The following is a 22,213-nucleotide window of genomic DNA, read 5'->3' on the forward strand; positions in this document are numbered from 1 at the left end:
TTGGCCACTTCTGTCATGTCTTGCAGGCTCCTATGGCTGCGTCACTGGCAAATGGATAACAAGGCCAAGTGGAACTTGGCGGCCGCTCCATTCAAGGGGCCTAATCTTTTTGGGGAGGCCCTCGACCCCATCCTGGTCGAGAATAAAGACAAAAAGTAAGTTCTGCCATCTAACGCCAAGAAGCCCGAGACTAGGTCTCATCCTTACCGTAGGCAGCAGTATAGGGCTACAGAGTACGACTATAACCAGTGTTTTTCTTCTTTCCACTCTGACAGGCAGTTTCCCAGGTCGTCCTTTCAGGACAGAAACCATTTCCAACACCAATCCAGATGGCCCTTTCGTTGGGGAGGCGGCCATCCCTACTGCAGGGGGAAGTGACTCGAACCCGAGTCGTTCCATCGGTGGCCGCCTTTCCCTCTATGCGGATCGATGGGACAAGATCACGTCGGACGCTTTGGTCCGAGCCATGGTTTGTCACGGTCTCAGGTTAGAATTTCTCTCCACCCCTCCGAATCTCTTCAGGTCGTTCCCTCTATCCCGGAGCCTAGAGTGCCGCCACCTGATGGATCAGGCTATCACCCACCTTCTCGACATTCAGGCAGTGGAGGCGGTTCCTCTAGAGGAACAGGGTCTGGGCCACTACTCCAACCTGTTGGTGGTTCCGAAGAGCTTGGGGGGCTGGAGAGAGATTCTGGACCTCAAGTGCCTGAACCGTTTTCTGGTGTACAGGCGATTCAAAATGTCCTCCCTCAAGTCTATCCTTCAAGGCATCAGGAAGGTGGACTTCTTGGCTTCCATAGATCTCACAGCGGCCTATCTTCACATCCCAATTCAGGCCGGTCATCGCAGGTTCCTGAGGTTCTCTCATGGGAACCGCCACTACAGGGCTCTTCCCTTCGGGCTGGCCTTGGCTCCCTGGGCCTTCACGAAGGTTCTGGCGGCTCAACTGCGCTCCATTCCGGTACAGCTCCAATGTTATTTAGACGATGTCTTGGTTCAGGCGGGGTCTCTTCCTCAGGCCATCTCGGACCTTCGGCTCACCATTCGGAGCCTTCAGAGCCTAGGTTTTTCGGTGAACTTCCCCAAGAGCCACCTTTCCCCCTCCACACGCATTCTCCACCTGGGGACGGTCATAGATTCTGTGTCGGGGGTAGTGCGTCTGTCCCAGGAACATCAGAGCAGCCTACGTCAACTGGCAGAAAGCGTTCACGGAAGTCAGTTAGTTTCGATCCTCACTCTATCACAGTTATTGGGCAAGATGGTCTCTTGTATTGAGATTGTTCCGTGGGCCAGGCTTCACCTTTGGCCTCTCCGGTGGGAACTCATCCCCTTTCAGAGGGGGCGCTTGAGCAATTCTCTTCAGACTCTCTGCCTCCCGGCGGGGGTCCAGGTCTCGCTGGAGTGGTGGCTTTCCCCGGCCATTCAGCAGGGCTGCTGCTTCTGGGAGCCGGACAGGTGACTGTCACCATGGGTGCGAGTCTGTTTGGGTGGGGGGCCCTGGTGGGTTCCCGGATGGCTCAGGGCAGGTGGACAACCTCAGATCTCCGCCACAACATAAATTGGTTGGAGCTGAAGGTGGCCTGCCTGGCTCTATGACACTTTCAGGCCTCGGTGGAGGGGCGTCACGTGCTCTTTCACAATGTGGCCACCAAGGCCCACATCAATTGTCAAGGGGGGACCCACTCTCGGGCTCTCTGGATAGAGGCTCTGAGGCTGGGCGCCTGGGCGGAAAGGCACCTGTTGTCCTTGGTGTCGGAACACATCTCCGGGCTCTCCAACGTCCAGGAGGATTAGCTGAGTCAGGCGACTCTGGACAATGGCAAGTGGCAACTCCATCCGTTGTTGTTTCGGAGGATCTGTCAGAGGTTCGGCACTCTGGTGGATCTGTTCGCCTTGCCCATGAACTGGCAACTTCCCCGGTTTTTCACCCATTTCCAGTCCAGGTATGTGGAGGGCACGGATGCCCTCAGGAGCAGGTGGCCCTTGGGCCTTCTGTATGCATTTCCTCCCATCCCCCTCGTTCCGGGGACCATCCAGAAGGTGGTAGCAGAGAAGGCTCTGGCCATTGTGGTGGCCCCTTATTGGCCCAGGAGGCCTTGGTTCGCAGACCTAGTCCAGCTGTCGGTGGCCCCTCCGTGGAGGATCCCGCGGGAGGAGGTGGTCTTGCAGCAGGGGGTTCTTGCTCCACGTGGAGCCCCAGTGGTTCCATCTGACCGCCTGGCAGCTACTGAGGGGGGCTAACCTGTCCTCCGGGGTCATTAGTACCATCAAGGTGTCTCGGCGTCCTTCAACAACCCGCATCTACAATTCCACCTGGGTGGCCTTTGTCCGGTGGTGTTCTCCTCTTGCCATTTCTCCCGACAGAGCCACTATTCCCAACGTCTTGGATTTCCTGCAAAAGAGCCTTGACGACGGGCTTTCTCAGAATATGTTGCGCCGCCAGGTGGCGGTTTTGTGTTCGGTCCTGGGGGATGTGGGGTCTTCTTCCCTCTCCCATGTTCACCTGATCAAGCATTTTCTGAAGGGGGCAGCTAATCTCAGGCCTCCCCCCGTCCATAGGTTCCCCACGTAGGATCTTCACCTGGTTCTCAGGACTTTTACAGGGGGCCCATTTGAACCTCTCCGGTCTGTTCATTTACGGTTCTTGTCTCTGAAAGTGGCTTTCCTAGTGGTGGTTACCTCTGCCCGATGTATTTCAGAGCTGGGCGCCCTGTTTTCCGGGATGACCTTTGCCATTTTCACCAGGACAGGGTGATGCTTCGCCTTGATCCTACCTTCATCCCAAAGGTGAACACTCCTTTTCATAGGGCTCAGGAGATAATCCTGCCCGACTTTTGCCCGGGCCCGTCCAATGATAGGGAGAGGCTCTGGCATTGGTTAGACGTGCACCATGCTCTGCGGATCTACCTCCGGCGGACCGAAGGGTCAGAGGCCTTGTTTGTTTTGTTCCAGCCAGGAACGTTAGGATCTAGGGTGTCCTCGGTCACCATTGGCCGTTGGCTGCGTCAGGCCATTGTGGAGGCCTATGGAGCGTCTGGTCATCTGGCCCCGTCGGGCATTACGTCCCACTCTACTAGGAGTGCCGCGACTACGGCGGTGTGGGCCACGAGAGCCCCCTTTGAGGACATTTGTCAGGCGGCCACTTCGGCTTCTCCAACGCCTTTCATCCGACATTATTGCCTGGATGCCTTTGCTTCGGTGGACGCGTCCTTTGGTTGGAGGGTCCTGCAGAGGGTGGTGGCTGATGCTCCCCTTGGGCCTTAGGGGTCTATTGTTCTCCCTCCCTGGGACTAGAAGCTTGGGTATGTCCCACACGTGACCACTCCCTCCCTTCCTTTGGAAAAAGAATGTTGGTCTTACCTGAACGTGTCTTTTAAGAAGAAGGGAGGGAGTGGTCACGACCCGCCCTGAGGTTCCTTGTTGGGGGTCCAGCGGAAGGGGGGGTTGTTGTTGTTGTTTCAATTCTACTGTTCGCCTTCAAGGAAACTGGGCCAGGAATGGAAGGCACCAGTATTTAAGAGTTTGCTCTCAGTCTTTGGACCAATCAGGCTTTGAGAATACCCACACGTGACCCTCCCTTCCTCTTAAAAGACACGTTCAGATAAGACCAACGTTCTTTCCAATATAATATAAAGTATGCAATTACTTCATTGTGGAAAAAAGTGAAAAATAAATCAATGTAATTACCATGGCTTATTTTTAATAAGCTTGCTTTTCCTAACTTAATAAAAAGGGCTCTCCTTCTGAAAAAAATTGTCAAACCTTCTCAGCAAAATAAAAAATAAAAAATTATAAAATGCTATTTAAAAAGCATATTAAAGAGAAGGATCCTGCAACATGTCTTAAGATGTCCCATTACGGGAAGTCCATTTAGTGACCACAGTAGGGGCTGGAAACTCAGTTGCTAAGCAGAGCAATTGCTAAATGAAACTGTTTATGAACTTACTTCAACTTTCCTTTGCTTTATAGACTTCTGAAGGTTGTAAATGCAGGAATTAATCATTAAAGTTACCTTTTCATCACTGAAATAATTGCAAATAGTTGTTAAACGGGGCAGTTGCTAAATGAAGACTACTTATACTGAAAATCAGTAAAGTTGGATACTTTCCTACAGCTAATATATTCTATATGAACTTACATGAATTAATTAAAAAACACACAGCAAATATTTCAGAAAGGAGTCACGTAATGTTTTTTTCTTTCATGGTTTGTGGTTTGAATAGGCTGAAGTGGGAAAGATTTTTACTGAACTTAACCATTCGATAATATTGCAGTACAGTGTAAACTCTGAAGTTAGTGAAAAAATGTGCTCCCATACTATAAGGGGAATTGAACAAATTTCTGTGGAACTCTCTACAGAGAAAACAACAAGTTAGATATTTCTGTTTTGCCCAAAATATTCATTATTGTCTTTTTCACCATTGCCCTTTTTACCATTATTTTCCAGTTATGGGCTGGGTATTTTCAAAAATTGTAAACATTGGTGAGGAGAGCAGAAATAAGTTTTCTGAACTTTTGAAATAGTTCTGAAAATCTACCAGCTTCAAACTCCCTAAAATAATTCATATTGTTCAAATTAAAAAAAAAGTTTCAATTTTCAAGAAAGTTTTTTATTTCTGGAAACTAGCCAGGATTTTATTGAAAGGCTTCATTCATAATTTAAAACAGAAGCAGGTAATTCATTTGTACCTAGCATAGGATTTTAAATATTAAAATGAAGGAATTGGTGCAAGAATAAGAAGGCTTCTTTTTAAAAATCAAGGCTTTCTGGGGATTTATTTTGTTATCTCATGTACATTGTCCATTTTACTGTTCCATGGGAATTTATTTAGAAATTTAGAAAACATTGTATTAATGATTCTCAGCAATTTGTTGCCAGTTTTTCATAGCACAATTTGTTCTGGGTATGAAAAGTAGCTTCCAATGTTACATTTAAATTTGCTTATAAATCTCACTGCTGGCAAGCTCAACAGAGACAAAAGTATACATTGGTTGACTATTTTTGTTTAAAAGTTATTGTACTTTTAAAAATAGTTTTCAGCCTGAAAATAATGTTATGGATGAAAAAGACATAGTGGATTGATTTATTTTTGTAATGACTTGACAACAGTGCTTTTTATGCATGTGAATGATGTATAATAAAGTTGAAAATGAAAGAAAAATGATGGGTAAGCAATGCAAACTTTTTTTTTAATTTATTCCATGTTTCTGTTATGCAAATACTGTCTAGATATCATCCATTTAGTTTTTAACATTACATTGATCTGAATTTTCTATTTGGATATCTGAATTCATTTTAATAATCTGAAATATATTAGTTTTCAGATTAGAAATATATTCGTGGCTTCAAAGTGTTGATTCCAAGTTGTCTAAAACTATTAAATGAAGTCTCATTTTGATTTGCCTTTGAATCACCTTCAGACTGAATATTTATGCAATTCTAATCACTACTTAGAACATAATTGATCTCTTTTATGTATTATGGTATAAAACCTAATTAGGATTGCTTGGTATAGTAAAGCAGGTACACTATCCAGAATTATCATGTCTATTGTTAAGGAGCATCGTGTCTTTATAGATGGTGTATAGAATAGGACTATGTAAGCATTCAAAAGATGGAGGCCACAAATTGGTACCTTAAAATCAGCATCTCTTATCAAAACATAAAGGATTATCATGTGAAATGCTCCTATCAAGCTTTAGTAGGTTTATGCATTTAGTCATTGGAAGACAGCTTTTGAAGAAGTTTAAGGAGCCCTCCAAAAGATACAGCAGTTTTTAATATTTTGATGACATGTGCTTCACTTGCACTAACATGTTTTCTGAAATGCCTCTTGGATGCTTTGTAAAGCTTAGCAGGGAAACATCCAGTTCAAATAAAAATCGATTTTTTTAAAAAATCTATGTAGGATGTTTTGCTTTATTCCAGTCTACTTGGAAACACATTTTATAAACACACAGAAATAGCAGAATATATTTCAATTTTTTAAAAAAATATCATCAGCCTTAATACCTAAGTATAATTTGAAATTTATTTTATGACTTTAAAAATCTCTTTTAAAAAAATTTCCAAAATAGAAAGTGTGAATATTTTTATAGTAAGTGAAACTGTCAAAGTTTAAAGCAAGTGGACAGTATGGTTTGTTAATGGTGCTTATTAACTTAAAGATTCTCTTGGACTTACAAATGTCTAAAATCTGCATTTTAACTTTCTGCAAAATAACAAACTAGTTACTGGCTGAGTAGCTATAATATTGAGTTGTGAGAAAAGGTTTTATATAGAATGAAACTTTTGTTGTTAACAATTAACATAGAAATTGATGCATTACTTTATTGTCTTGCACTTTATTGTGCATATCAACATTATCCATTTACCTGTTTGATCTATGCTCAGAATTTGCTATGATTGCAAAAATGCAAATGCTTGAGGCATTCAGCAGCATACAATTAAAATCTCTGCTTTTAAAGGTGTATGAGTGGCCACTCATGTCTGCATCTATTGTCATCATAATAGCAACTTTGCCTTTGGCATATTTAATAAAACTCTTTGATGTATTTTCTTTAGAGGAAAATACATTTATATATAATTAGCTTAATCCTCAGGAAAAAAATTAGTGCCACACTCACACAAAAATGTGTTATTGTGTTTTTTTTTGGGGGGGGGGTTGGATGGTTGGTTTTGTCAGTACTGGCTTAGACACATATTTTATGTGGTGCTTAACAACATTAACATACTGTTGGTTTTTATTTAGAACTTAATGTTGTCCTTGCTAAATCAGATCAAGACCCATCTTTTTCACTGTGATTAACCAGACACCTATTTTTTCTTCTTTAATGTATTTTTAATTAGAATTTTGAAGAAAATATAAAATCAGAGAAAGGGAAAGGGAATAGTATGCAAATGAGTAAACAAGGATCTTATCATACATATTATAATTTTACATTGTATCACTGTAAATAAATGAATATTTTATATCATTTCAAAAGCCTGAAAATCTCTTTTAAACTGTAATCAAAACATGTATAAAGCACAGTATAAATCATAAAATGAAACTGAATATATGCAATAAATATTCACAATTCCACAAATCACAGAATTGAAATAATTCTGTTTTTTTTTCCTCTTCCACACATGTAACTACAGGTAGCCCTCGACTTATGACCACAATTGAACCCTAGATTTCTGTTGCTAAGTGAGATATTTATTAAGTTCTGCCCCATTTTCTGATCTTTCTTGCCATAGTTGTTAAGTGAATTGTGGCAGTAGTTAAGTTACTAATAGGATTGTTAAGTGAATCTGGCTTCCCTATTGACTTTGCTTGTCAGAAAGTCACAAAAGGGGATCACATGATCTTGGTACACAGCAATTGTTATAAATCTGAACTATTGGCCAAGCATCTGAATTTTGATTATATGATCATGGGAATGCTGCATGAATCATAAGTATGAAAAGCTGTCATAAGTCACTTTTTACAGTGCCGTAGTAACTTTGAACATCATTAAATGAACTGTTATAAGTCTAGGACTACGTGTACATGTATGTGCATATTTATCACAAGCATAATCTGATACTAGCCTGAGGATAGCAAAATTGACTTAGATAAAAATTCTAAAAAAGGATTTATTGTCATGCTGCATATGGTGCTACAGGTAATCAGTGAGAAAAAATAACTTTCCCTTTTGCAAAGCAGGAATGTCATACTTGCCTAATAGTTTTGCCTGAGATATTTCCAAATACTGAAGCCAAAAGATAAATATTATATATTTATGTATAACTGAACTTTGGGTTTTACATAAGAAAGATAAAAGTATGCTTGACCTGTCTTTCACCAATAACCCATGCTTTTTGCAATGCTTCTAGTAGCCAAATTCAGACACCTTTTTTGTATTGTGTTTCTTGGTTTCATATTTCTCAGCTGTTGTAGTGCTGTAGCTCTTTTATATTTCTTTGCTGCTCTACTGTTGTATTTGTAACAACTTCTTTTTAGCAATTGCTAGCCAGACTATATTATTAAAAATGGTATTCTTTAAACTTGAAATAATGTTCTGTTGCATTCATTTTATTACAAAGATTTTTCTGTTGCTTCAGTCATTTGATTCCAAGCAGTTCACAAGAAACAAGATACAAATATTACAATCATAATAAAATAACAAAATATCAAAAGCATAATTATATCACCATCAACCTCATCATGATTTATAATATTATGTTTCAGTTAAACTACAAATTTATTACATTAGTCAAAATAGTATTGCTTTTTAGGGCCACCTACAAAGCAAGGTTGTTTACTAGTAACAATGCAATGTAACAACATTGTTAAGGGATTTAATCACATGTAAAATTTCCCAATGTGTTTAAATGACATTGTTGAGTAGGTTAATAGGCATTTTCTAGAAACTGTTTACAATGTCTAGGTTAACTTCACAACACTATAATTCAAACATAGTAAAATAAGCAATAATTGTCAATTTAGTTTGCATACAAAAAGTTTTTGATTATTGTATGTCTTTTCTGATATTAGCCTGTCTCTAATAATTTATATAAGCACCTCTTTAGTAATGCTTCATATAGGAATTTATACTGGAATATTTTCATTTAAAATCCCTGAATATTCCGCTACAATTATTTGCTATAATGTGCAGATAACAGTTCTATTATCTGAATTTATTTAATATCTTTTGAAGAGAGTGGCTTATAAATTCATACATAAATGGAGTAGAAGATGGGTTTGCCCATTTTACCCTTTATATATTTACCTCAGGGAAGATTTCATCCTTTGCTTCTGGACTTATAAAATTTTACCTATATTTTACTTATAAATCTACCCATTCTAAAAAACAGAATATATGTTAAATGATTATAATCACTAACTTAAATTGTATGTTTGACATAATAATTTTCAAAAAGTAACTGTATTTGAGGACTTTTACTGTTTTTTAGATTAAAAAATGATTGGTATGAGTTTAAAATCTAAAAATGAAACAAACTGTGCTGCTTTATGGGGAAAATAAGGTGTAAAGAGCAACAGTACCATGCTGTCAGCTATACAGAATTTGTTAGCACTTTAGAAAATCTTGTAGTTGACTGGTACAATTTAGGCTTTCTTTCAAATGTGTTTATATATATCTATATCTATCTATCTATCTATCTATCTATCTATCTATCTATCTATCTATCTATCTATCTATGTGTGTGTGTGTAGTATTTGTGCTGATAAATAAATAAAGGGAGACTAGTATAGATCTATTTCAAGCTATTTAGCTCTCATCAGCTAGCCATACCCTTACTGGGATTCGAACCTGTGCTGTATTGCATCTTAGGCAAACGTCTTAGCCATTAAACCACAGGTCTCCTCCTTATCAGCTGAAGCCAGGGAAGAAGGTATATATTTACTAATACACACACACACGTGTCTGTGTGTGTGTGTGTGTGTGTATTAGTTGAACATGGAGCAAGGAGTAAGACACAAAGATATGTGATGTCTCCTTACATGTTTTACAACTTTTTTTTTACATTACTGGTTATTAGATGTGAGTTTGTGTAGTCCTCTCATGTGACTTAGAACTCAAGTGCTTTGCTGCAAATGCTTTGTTGTTGTATCCAACCATTACAATTTAGACATAAATGAAAACCCATCTCCTCTCCCAATAAGCAAACAAAGATTTGATTTTCTGTCCCATGCTAAAATGCTAAAAAGGATGCATACATTTAAAGTGTGCGGACACTGGAATATATGGATGGGATAATGTCTGCTATAAGACATGAATGTACAGGACTGATCCTTTCCCGCTTTGCTATATAGTAATAAAACTGTAGTTGGAAACAGGAAAAGGGTAGATACAGACTGAATGCAATGGGAATGAAAGACTTAAGAAATGTGGGTACTAAAACATAAATAAGTGAAATGAGTGTTCTGTGTGGATTGCATGCAAAGTGAATCATCATTTAGGTGTTTTGAATATATATGAATAAGGATCAAATATGAAGGAAGAGTGAGAGGAAAGAGATGGCCGAAAAAGATGTTGTTGGGTGAACTTTAGATCCTCAGAAAAAGAAAAGCAGCAAATTCAAGAAATAAAATACAACTATATTTGTTGTAGAGATGTGAAAAAAGTATTAAAGGCTATAGTGAATGGTATTGATGAAAATGAGGTCTAGGTAGATTTTTTTTTTCTTATTTCCTGAGTCCAGGGAAGTTCTCAGTTTCAGTATTTTCACCAATATCATTAATCAGTTTTAGCTACTAGCTGATCTGATGAATCTATTTTGAGTTACTACATCATCTTAACTATATATTCACTGTAATAAAAATAGAACAAATATTGTGTCATTGAAGTGACTTTAAATAACATCAAACAAAGGAAAACATTTCTAAAATACATCACTAGAACACATTGTGTACAGTACTTATTTACCATTCTGTAAATAGTCCCTACAAAGATTACCTCGGCAGTTATATTAACACAGGGAGTTTTATTGCTAACAATAAGAGTGATTTGGCAGAACTAACCAAATGACGAATATTCCTATGATCAAACCTAAGCAATAAAACAGAATGATCATGCCTTTTGAAGGCAATGACTATTATAGTCTTAAATATCTTGAGAGTGTCAGGTGATAGTTCATAAGGTAGAAGGGCTGCTTCAGAGAATTCCAGCCCTTGTTAATAGTCACGTTAGAGAAAAGAGCATTAAATAGCCTTTCGCCATGATTTAAGTAGAAGTGAATCAGCCAGCAGAGCTGATGTGGTTACCTGTTTAAACCCTGAACTTTGTGTCAATAAGGCTCAAGCAGTACAAAAATGTTTGACACTTATTAGCTGATTTATGTTGATCTTTTCTTCTTACAGTATGTTTCATTATTAAATGTAACCAATTGTTATTTATATATTTATCTCACTGGCTCTTTTTTTTCTTTCTGATTTTCAGGGACAGGCACTTTTGGGCGGGTTCACCTGGTGAGAGAGAAGGCTGCTAAATGCTATTTCGCATTGAAAGTAATGAGCATTCCAGATGTTATTCGGCTAAAACAAGAACAACATGTACACAATGAAAAATCTGTTTTGAAAGAAGTGAATCATCCATTTCTAATCAGATTGTAAGCTTCATCTTCTTAGTTCAATCACAATCAGTTGTAGCAGTCAAAATCTTTGGGTGACAAATTTTCAAATTTTTATTTCCATATTCCTTCCTTAACTAGGAAGCCTATTGAATAAGAAAAATGAAATATGTACATTATAAATACTTTGTCTCTGTTTGCTTTTCCAAAAAGGTGTGATATGTGATTTTTACAGCATTGCTCAGGATAGATTGACTGTCCTTCAGAGTACATTAATTGTTATAGTTGTGTATAATGTATATATTTAAGCATTTTTCATGGATAAATATGTGTGCATATGAATGCATATACCTATGCATATATACAGTATGTTTCTGAAAATATCTTCTTTCTGCATCCAGCTTGCTTTTTGACATAATTTTATCATGGCAAAATCTTGATAGTTTTATTCCTAGAAGAGGCTCAAAGGTTTTCCTGCCTGAAAGGTGAAGAAGGTGTCTCTGTCTTCAGTTTTAGCTCTGAAAGATTTTTAAGAATTCTGAAAACATCTGAAGTGGTTTAATGGGTACTGTAGAATAAAAGTAGAATCTGTAAATACCACTTTCTCCTTGTTTACAAGAAGAATGTCCACAGGATAATTCCACTTGTATACTTTTTTAATGGAAACCAAGAATGATTTATTTCCGGTAGACTTTTGTAACAGTTAACAGTAGTTATTCCTTTTGTAGATAAGAAATGAGTACATGAATGAAAGTTCATAATTTCAGTAAGTAAAATTACATCCATTTTGAATGTGTTTTCACAAATATAGCAATTTTGTGTAAGAGTTGGTGCATGTCTTCATTAGAAGTAAATAATTTAGAGATACTTTTAAGCATGGGGGGAAATTCAGTGTTCTAATGAAGTGTTTGCTGATAAATGCATTGTGTTAACAGTGCACAAAATACAATTCCCTCTTTTTGAAACTACAGGAAATCTGTTTCTGTATATGGCTCATTACTTTTTAAAAAATATCTTGTGGTAATGGGTGGAGTAATGCCTACTACCGGAAATATCAGAATTTCACAAGTTAAACTATAAACAGAGGAGTTATAAGTACATATTGCAAAAGTAATTTCAACATAACCAGATTATATCCTGATAAGATGAAACTGACAAAGAGAACAAAGTAAGCTCAGTTGAAAATGCATTTCTTGCCTACCAGTAATTACTCTGAGAAATAAACATGTAAAATTGATGGCAGAATTAATTTTTGTACAGGCTACTGAGATATTTCTGAGTCCTCCTCAACCATTTTTTTTTCAAATTATTCAAGTATTAATTCATTGTTAAATGAGTGAAGTGAAGAGAAGAAATAGAAGTACATTGGGATAATAAATTTATTGGGCTATTTCCAACAGTAGTTTTATGCTAATGCAGGATCTGGCAAGCTGTGGCCATTTGGATCTTGTCATCTATGATGACTAACTCTGTTGATCCAATGCTGAAACTTGGATCTACAAATTTCTAAAACATATGGAGCTACTACTCTTGTCTATTGTTTGTCCATATCTTTAGGCAAAATTAACCTTATTTTTTTGCCTTAAACATTTTCTGAAATAGGTAATATTTTAAAGATGGAAACAAAAGGAAATGATAGCAAAAAGAGCTGCAAATGTCCTCTGTTGTTGTTGTTTTCCTTGTTTAATAAATATACAGTGGGATCTACCCAAGGAAGGACAGCTTTGTATAAACAACAACTATGGAAGATATTTAAATTTAGCCAAACCCCAAATCTCAAAATGGTATAGAATATTCTGAACAACTATTCATTGCAGAGAATGAGCTTTATTTTCTTGCCAGAACATTTCATTTTTAATTGTTCAGTTGCATATGTGGAATTGGGAAATCCTGCATCAAAAATAAAAGCAAAAATAATACAAAAAATCAGAAGCAAAAATTTAAAACATAACAAATTCCTAAAAACACATGACAAAGATAAAATAAATTGGATATGCAAATTATGACCAATGGGTTTGAACTTGGTAGCATTATTGTATGGATAACTTGCTTTCCTAGCAGAATATATGGTATTACATTCCTACTAAGATTATTTAGCAAGTAATAGCATTTTACTGTAATGGCTCTGTCCTCAATGTAAGAATTGGACACTGATCCTTATAATTATTTTTTACTATACCTTGTGAAACTGAACTTCAGGGTTTTTCCCCCCATTCAGCTGAAGTTCTTATTCAGAGCTTCATATATTTAAATGTTTGTAAAGTATATTTTTACTAATGTGATTAACTGGGTTCTCTTTATCTAGTCTTACGACTTGTGTGGAGAACAGATCACATTTTAGGTCAAATTTATGCAGCAATATTGAACATTCAGAGGATTCACAAACTTTTAAGCAACACTATAAGTGTACAGAAAATTTCACACAGGAAATGCATATTAAATTTTAATTCATGTGGAGAAATCAATGAATTTCAGTTCATATATGTTCTCAGCTTGGGAACTGTGTCATTTATAGCAGGTTTTGACCCATCAGCAACTTTGTATTTCATTTAATTCTTTTGTTTTGTTCTCTGGTAATTGTACTTCAACCTTGATGCACAATCACAGAGACTCAGTGAATTAAGCATCTATCTTTGTAAATTAATCTTTAAAAATTGCAGTGATTATGTTTCTCTACTTGGCTTCAGACTTCTTTGCTCATTTGCCTGTAAGTGTGTGGAACTCCTTTTCAAGACCAAGCTGGAATGTTTCTGTCAATATTTAGTCATGTTATGAGTAAAACCAGCGGTTTTATTGGAGGCCCTGGAATAAAAAAAAGTATTTTAAGATTTCTAAGCCTCAGCAATATTAGATCTTAATTGAAATTATGCAGTTTAAATTGAATCCTATAAATTTTAAGTGTCCATTTCAGGTCTATAAATAATTGTTGTCATTTTACTAATATATTGAATTTTTTAAAACTGAATCTGCTTTTATTATTACAGATATTGGACTAATCACGATGATCGATTTCTATATATGTTGATGGAATATGTACCTGGAGGTGAACTTTTTAGCTATCTACGTAATATGGGACGCTTTAATAACAGCACTGGACTATTTTACTCTGCAGAGATAATTTGTGCAATAGAATACCTCCATTCAAAAGAAATTGTTTACAGAGACTTAAAACCAGAAAATATTTTATTAGACAAAGAGGGGCATATCAAACTCACAGACTTTGGCTTTGCTAAAAAGCTTGTTGATAGGTAAGTTATTTGATACTGACTTTGACTTTTTTCCAAAGGAAAATGGGTAGAAAAAAATGTGTTTTTTCATCAGACTGACAGCATCGAACATACAATGATTTGTACTGTTTATTTTAACCTTCCTAACTGAAAATTCATAGCACACATTAATTAATTGATTATATGCTGTCAAGTCAGTATCATCTCTTAACCTGGTCCTTCAAGTATTCCAACACTGCACTCATCACATTGTAACAGTCCATCTACCAAATTACTTGTAATTCTTCTCTTTTGTTTCCTGTAACATACGTACATAATTAAAATATTCAAGCAATATTTTTCCAAGTGCAAATGCATAAAAGAAAAAAAAAGTTGTACTAGCATAAAAGTGTGATAAACTGAATTATATCAAAGCTTTAAATTGAAGAATTTTAATCATGCAGCAACACTTTTGTTTTTTTAACAAAACATTGTAAAGAAAGCCAAACACACCATGAAGGTTGATCATTCCATAATAAAGTCATTCAATTAATTGGTTTAGAAATATTTGAATATTAATTTTTAAGAAATTTAAAAAATATATTTACTATAATTAATTGAAGAAAAGTTATTTTCTTCAATTAGTAAAAATATTCAGATTGAGTTGTTTTTAATTTATGTTAAAGCTAATTTTTTGTGGCTTTTACAGTAAGGCTATGACAACTGATGGGCTGAAAGCTTTTTTCACAATGATTTATTTCCCTGCTTCCCCTACTTTTCAGCTTTATACAATACAATAGCAGAGTTGGAAGGGACCTTGGGGGGGGGTCTTCTAATCCAACCCCCTGTCTAGGCAGGAAACCCTATACAATTTCAGACAAATGGCTATCCAACATTTTCTTAAAGACTTCCAGTGTTGGGGCATTCATAACTTCTGGAGGCAAGCTGTTCCACTGATTAATTGTTCTGTCAGGAAATTTCTCCTCAGTTCTAAGTTTCTTCTCTCCTTGATTAGTTTCCACCCATTGATTCTTGTTCTACACTTGGAGAATAGTTTGATTTCCTCTTCTTTGTTGCTATCCCTGAGATATTGGAACATTGCTGTCATGTCTCCCCTAGTCCTTCTTTTCATTAAACTAGACATACACAATTCCTGCAACTGTTCTTCATATGTTTTAGTCTCCAGTCCCCAAATCATCTTTGTTGCTCTTCTCTGCACTCTTTCTAGAGTCTCCACATCTTTTCTACATCATGGCGACCAAAACTGAATGCAGTATTCCAAGTGTGGCCATACCAAGGCATTATAAAGTGGTATTAACCCTTCATGATCTTGATTCTATCCTTCTGTTTATGTAGCCTAGAACTGTGTTGGCTTTTTTGGCAGCTGCTGCACACTGCTGGCTCATATTTAAATGGTTGTCCACTAGGTCTCCAAGATCCCTCTCACAGTTGCTACTGTTGAGCAAGGTACCACCTATACTGTACTACCTGTGCATTTTGTTTTTCTTGCCTAAATGTAGAATCTTACTCTTTTCACCATTGAATTTCATTTTATTAGATAGTGCCCAATGTTCAAGTTTGTCAAGATCCTTCTGTATCTTAAGCCTATCTTCTGGAGTGTTGGCTATTCCTTCCAGCTTGGTGTCATCTGCAAATTGAGTTCCCCATTTATTCTCTCATCATTGATGAAGATGTTGAAGAGTACTAGGCCTAAAACAGACCCTTGGGGTACTCCACTGCATACTTCTCTCCATGTAGAAGCAGTTCCATTGAGGACTACACGTTGAGTGCGGTTGGTCAGCCAGTTACGAATCCATCTGGTGGTGATGCTGTCTAATCCACATTCTTCAACTTTATCTAGTAGTAGGTTATGGTCTACCTTACCAAATGCCTTACTGAAGTCCAAATAAACTATATTGATGGCATTCCTCTGGTCCACTAATTTTGTCACTTTGTCAAAGAATGCAATAAGAATAGTCTGGCATGATCTGTTTTTGACAAACCCATGTTGGCTTTTGGCTATTACTTTGTTTACTTCTAGGTGTTTGCTAATTCGTTGCTTGATTATCTTTTCCAGAATCTTCCCTGGTATTGAGGTCGGGCTGATAGGTCTGTTAGTTTCCTGGATCTATTTTCTTCCCTTTTTTGAAGATAGGAACCACATCAGCTCTTTTCCAGTCCTCTAGCAGTTCCCCGGTGCTCCAGGATCTCTGAAAGATATAGTTCAGTGGTTCTGAGTTCTCATCTGCCAGTTCCTTCAGAACCCTGGGATGTAATACATCCAGTCCTGGTGATTTGAACTCGTCTAGGCTAGACAGATGCTCACTTACCATTTTCTTCCCTATTTCAACTTGTGTTCCTAATCTGATTTTTGTGGTGCTGTTTTTGTGTAAAGACAGATGCAAAAAATGAGTTAAATAGTTCTGCTTTCTCCCTGTTGCTTGTCACCTTCTTGCCACTTTCTCCCAGCAATGGACCTATTGTTTCCTTAACTTTTTTCTTGTTTTTAACATGTTGGAAGAAGCTTTTTTTGTTATTTTTTACTTTTGTGGCAAGCCTTTCTTCATTGTGAGCCTTAGCTTTCCTCACTTCATCTTTATAGGCTCGGGCTATTTGCTGATATTCTGCCTTAGTTATGTCCCCCTCTTTCCACTTTTTATACTTATCTTTTTTGTCTTTCAATTTGTCAGAGAGTTCTTTATGCAGCCATGCTGGTTTCTTTTGGCAGCTGTTATTTTTCTTTTTCATTGGTATTGTGCTAGACTGGGCTTTGTGATCTAATTTTTTCAAAATTTCCCAAGCTTCTTGAGTTGTTTTCCCCTTGAGGATTCTCACCCATGGAATTCTTTCCAAGCTCTCTCTAAGTTTATTGAAATTAGCTCTCTTAAAGTCCAAGACTCTAGTTTGACTTTGTTCTACTACTTGTGTTTGCATAATGTTGGAGTCCAGTATTGCATGCTCACTTGCTCCCAGGGTTCCTGTAGCTGAGTGCTTGAGAATTTACTTTAAATTTATCCTGTGTTTGAATATGTTTTGATACCCAAGTTTAACTTAGCTTCATTGACACAATCAGACACTTATCATTTACAAATAATCAATTTATTTAAATACTAAAAATTATCTCCTCCCCACCTTCACTCTCAAAAGAGGATGTTTAGTCAAGTGATCTAATTGCAAAGTTCAGAGTGCTTGAGCAAAATTCCATTGTCAAAAAGAGATTAATAGTAATATTAAATCAGTTCAATGCATACAAGAAATACTTTGTTTCTAACCATCTGAATGCTAAATAAACATTTTGCTTTCAATAATGGTGAAGCAGTTTTAGAAATAAAGCTATGGATCACACAGTGAACAAATTTTACAGAACAAAATGTTATTGTGGGCAAATTGATATTTTTGTATTAGTTTCACCTTTTAGTTCAGGATGGTGGGGAATGGTTACTCCTTGCAGACAGCTGGTCATTTGCATTTTTTAATTACCAAGTCATTCAGGCCACCTGGAAGTTTATCTGTGTCATCAGGGTCACCTGAGTTGGAACTGTTGAAAGGACTGTGTTACAGACTGGAGATAGGTGATGTTGTATCCCTTCCCTCAGTTGAGAGAGGGACGTTCAGTTTTGACGTTAATGGCCTCTTTGATCCCTCTTTCAAATCAGTGGTCCTCTGTATCTTTTTTAAATGCTGAATTTTGATTTCTGTTCAATTTCCTTTGATTACCTCATTTTTAATACGAACTTTTAACTTTTTATTAGCAAGGAGAAATCCTTTTAAGAATGAACTTTCCAGTTTATTATTGTTTTATAGAACTAATGACAAGAGCATATTACATAGTAAGTGAAGAAATTAATAATTTTCCCCTATGATGGGCTCATTTGTATATCAACAAAATGTTTGTGAAACCTGTATGCCATAATGTGATATTAAGCTCAGATTAGAGAATAAAACTGTTATAAATCCTTAAACATAAAACTAGATAGTCAGTAATCAAAGGATATAGGCTATATTTCAAAGAACAAGAATTTATTATTTTTAATAAAGAGAAATGTTTTAAAAAAAGAATTGTTATTCTGAGCAAAAAGAACTAAGATTTTAGTCAGGTAGTCTTAAGAAGCTAAGTCAAAGAAGTTGTGTATGCCAAATATAGTTTTAGGTTTTACAAGTTATCCAGTTCAGTGTCTGATATACTAAGGTCTTAAGATATTTAAGATGTTGTTATATACTAAGCAATATTTACTGGCGCTATGTAGTTAATCATTTTATTGTCATCCACAATAGGGCAGAGATTTATAAACAATAACAATGAACACTACCTAGAAATGGTTGATATTAATCCTTTGGATTGACTTTAGCTAGCAGTACAAAGGTACATTGGTACTCAACTGCTTTGAAAGTCTATGGAGATTCTCAGTCATCCAGGTCATGGTTATCCTAGAGCTGCTTTTTTTGGTCACCACTGTCAATTGTCAGCAGCATCAACTCTGTCATTTACAACATTGCAAAACATCTAACCACCTTATTAGCTCCTCTAGTTGGCAACACCATCTATCACACCAAAAATTTACAGTATTTCACCAGCAAGGTTTGGAAACTAAAATGGGCCTGGATGAGACAATAGTTTCCTATAAAGTGACTTTCTTCTTCACATGCATCCCAACAACTAAAGCTGTCATTGTAGTGAAGAAACAACTACTACAGCACCGTAAGTGACAAGACGAACCTAAGCCACATATGTGCCATGCTGGATCTCTGCCTGACCATTACCTATTTTAAATACAATGAAGATTTCTACAGACAAAAACATGGTTGTGACCTCATTGTGGCCAATCTCTACATAGAAGAGGTAGAAACCAAAGCCTTAAACACCTTCAGAGGAATTCCACCCACTCATTGGTATAGGTATGTGGATAATACTTGGGTCAAGATCAAAACACAGGAATTGGAGGCATAACAGTTGATATGTTTCACCAAACATATCAACTCTGTGGACAGATACATCAAATTCACATAGAAATATGTTAAGGAAAATAGTCTAGTCTTTCTGGACTCTGCAATACACATTAAGGAAGACAGAAGCTGTAACATTGAAGTTTACAGAAAACCCAAACACAGAGATCAATATTTGCATTTTGATTCTCACCACCCACTGGAGCACAAAATGGGAATTATCAGAAACCTACACCACTGAACTGAAGGCCTGTCTACAAGCAAAGATGGGGACGAAAAAGAACTAAAACACATCAAGGAAGCCCAAAGAATGTATGGATATCCCAAGTGGATCTTCATAAAATTCCAAAAATGACCCAGTAGGAGTTCCTCCATAATAGACAAGGAAGAAAACAATAAACAAAGCAATGCTGTCATTTTATATGTTGCAGGAATCTCTGAAAAGCTCAGGAGGATCTTCAGCCAATACACCATATGTGTACAATTTAAATCCAAGAATACACTAAGACAGAAGCTTGTCTACTCCAAGGATAAAACACCCAGACACAAAGCAACATGGGATATGTGGTACAATGATGAGGGACGTGTGCAGATCTATACATTAGTGAAACAAAACATCCACTTCACAAATGCATAGCACAACATAGAAAAACAAACTAATCAAGAAAAGATTCAGCAGTCCATCTGAATTTAAAAGAGAAAGGCCACTGTTCTAAAGTCAGCAAAGTTCACATTTTGCACAGAAAGGATTACTGGTTTGAAAGAGGGGTCAAAGATATCATTTATGTCAAAATTGAACAACCCTCTCTAAAGGGGGGGGGAGATATGACACCTATCCAGTCTACAACACAGTCCTTTCAACAGTTTGAAGAAGGCTCCACACCCAATTTGCACTACTCAGATGACCCTGAGGACACAGATAAACCTCCAAATGGCCTCAATTGAGAGACCTACTTGAGAGACCGCCTGCTGCCAATTACCTCCCAAAGACCCATTAGATCGCACAGGGTCGGCCTCCTCTGGGTCCCGTCTACCAGCCAATGCCATCTGGCTACGACCCGGGGGAGGACCTTCTCTGTTGCAGCTCCGGCCCTTTGGAACAAACTCCCCACGGAGATTCGGACCCTCACCTCTCTCCTGGCCTTCCGAAAAGCCGTTAAAACCTGGCTGTGTCAGCAGGCCTGGGGTTGATGAGCTTCCTTCCCCTCTCGACAGGTGTGGTTGTTGGTTATTTTTAAATGCTTGTTTTGTATTTGTATGTTCCCTTTCCCGTTTGAGTTGTTCACCACCCTGAGTCCCTGTAGGGAATAGGGCGGCATATAAATAAAATAAACCTCAAACCTCAACCTCAATGACTCTTTAAAAGAATGCAGATGACCAGTTATCTGCAAGGAATATAAATCTTTCCATTCAGTCAGAGCTGAATAAGCTTCTTGGATGAGAAGCAAAACGTCTTCAAAGAAAAACAAAGTCCAGTTTCCTCTTGAAAAAAGCACCTTTACTACAACTCCTATGAAACTTATCAAATTTGGTACTCAATTCATTTTGAATTGAAAATTTTATCCCAGTACCCATCATTTGTTTGGTACTCAACACACAAGCTAGAACTTGTCAATATTGGCTGCCTTGTAACTTACTACATTATTCCTTATGGGAAAAATGTTTTATATTCATTATTTTTCATACTTCTTGCAGCTCCCTAAACCAATTAGCAATGAGTATCCACATACGACTGTAGTTAAATAGCTTGCTTTCACATTAGCGGAAGGCAAACTTATCTGAAATAACTTTTTAGCAACATACAACCATATGAAACCTTGTTCTGTACTGTATAATTAACTCCAGGAGTCTCTGAAATATACATGAATGCTTCAGCATACCAAATTATATGAAAAGTGTTCCTAGAAGGTAGAAAATGTTAAAGATTATTATGTGGATAAAATAGGATCTCAGGAAAATAAAGAATGACAAGTTAGGGCTCCTACAATCACAATTTTTGACTTGTCAACAGCCATACAATAATTTTTGGATTTCATATCCAGTCGAGTAGGTTGTAAAGTTGTTGGTAGCAGAATAGAATGGACTAACATCATTAACGTATTTTCCATACGGATACATTTACCAAAATATTTTTTACATCCAATTTTGTCTTTGTTTTATATGACCAAGATTACATTCCATGAGTATTAACAGTATTCCGTAGTATCATTTATCTCGAGATTTGTTGTAATTTAGATTATATAAAGGAGAAATCATTGTGTGACAAGAGAACTAACAAATAGCTTCTGACTGTATTCTTTATTATGATTCAGAAGCTTCTGAATTATCTTCCAATGCATTCTTACACTGTGTTAATGGCTGTTCTACATAGGTTATCTGAAGTATTCATACTCCCTAAATAGTCACTGCAAATTTCTGTAATTGTTCTGAGGAGTAAAAGACAATGAAGTGGGAATGTAAATGACTAAAGAGCACTTCATGCTTGATTCATGCTGTTGACATCCTGTAGCATTTATTTATGTTTATTTTTAAAGGATATGAATAAACAGTGTTTAAAGAAGACTTTCTATTATTATATTTATGAAATCCAGCAGGTTATGAATGACTTGACAAACCTGGTCTCTCTTTGTGCAGGGTGAATCATTACTTGCCAATATGATTTTTTCAAGCTGCCTTGTATACTAAAGTTTTAATTTTATGCAAATTTTCACAGGCATACACACTATTGAACAGGCCTAAGATTTCTCTGTAAATCTATCTCTATCTATCTGTCTGTCTGTCTGTCTGTCTGTCTGTCTGTCTATCTATATGTCTTTGGTTATTCGGGTTTTCTCCCGCGTAAAATTGAAAGTGTCTTGGCGACGTTTCAAAGAAGTCTCATTCGTCATCTTCAGACTTTTTTGCTTGGCTTCATGCTTGCAAGCAAGCAAACAAGCCTGAAGATGAGCAAACAAGCCCGAATGAGACTTCGTTGAAACGTCGCCAAGACACTTTCAATTTTACG

The 22,213-nt window shown here is 37.1% G+C and overlaps 1 protein-coding gene across 1 annotated transcript in view; it reads left to right on the forward strand.

Moving 5' to 3' along the window:
• The window catches only part of PRKX (protein kinase X-linked), a 66,186-nt gene that overhangs the window by 27,313 nt on the left and 16,660 nt on the right, over positions 1 to 22,213 (forward strand). The window contains exons 2-3 of the mRNA XM_032226110.1: positions 10,930 to 11,098; positions 14,044 to 14,307. Of these exons, the coding sequence (XP_032082001.1) occupies positions 10,930 to 11,098; positions 14,044 to 14,307 (433 nt within the window). The remainder of the gene's footprint in view (positions 1 to 10,929; positions 11,099 to 14,043; positions 14,308 to 22,213) is intronic.

The sequence above is a fragment of the Thamnophis elegans genome, chromosome 11 (genome assembly GCF_009769535.1).
Source record: "Thamnophis elegans isolate rThaEle1 chromosome 11, rThaEle1.pri, whole genome shotgun sequence".
In the NCBI taxonomy this organism is placed as follows: Eukaryota; Metazoa; Chordata; class Lepidosauria; order Squamata; family Colubridae; genus Thamnophis; species Thamnophis elegans.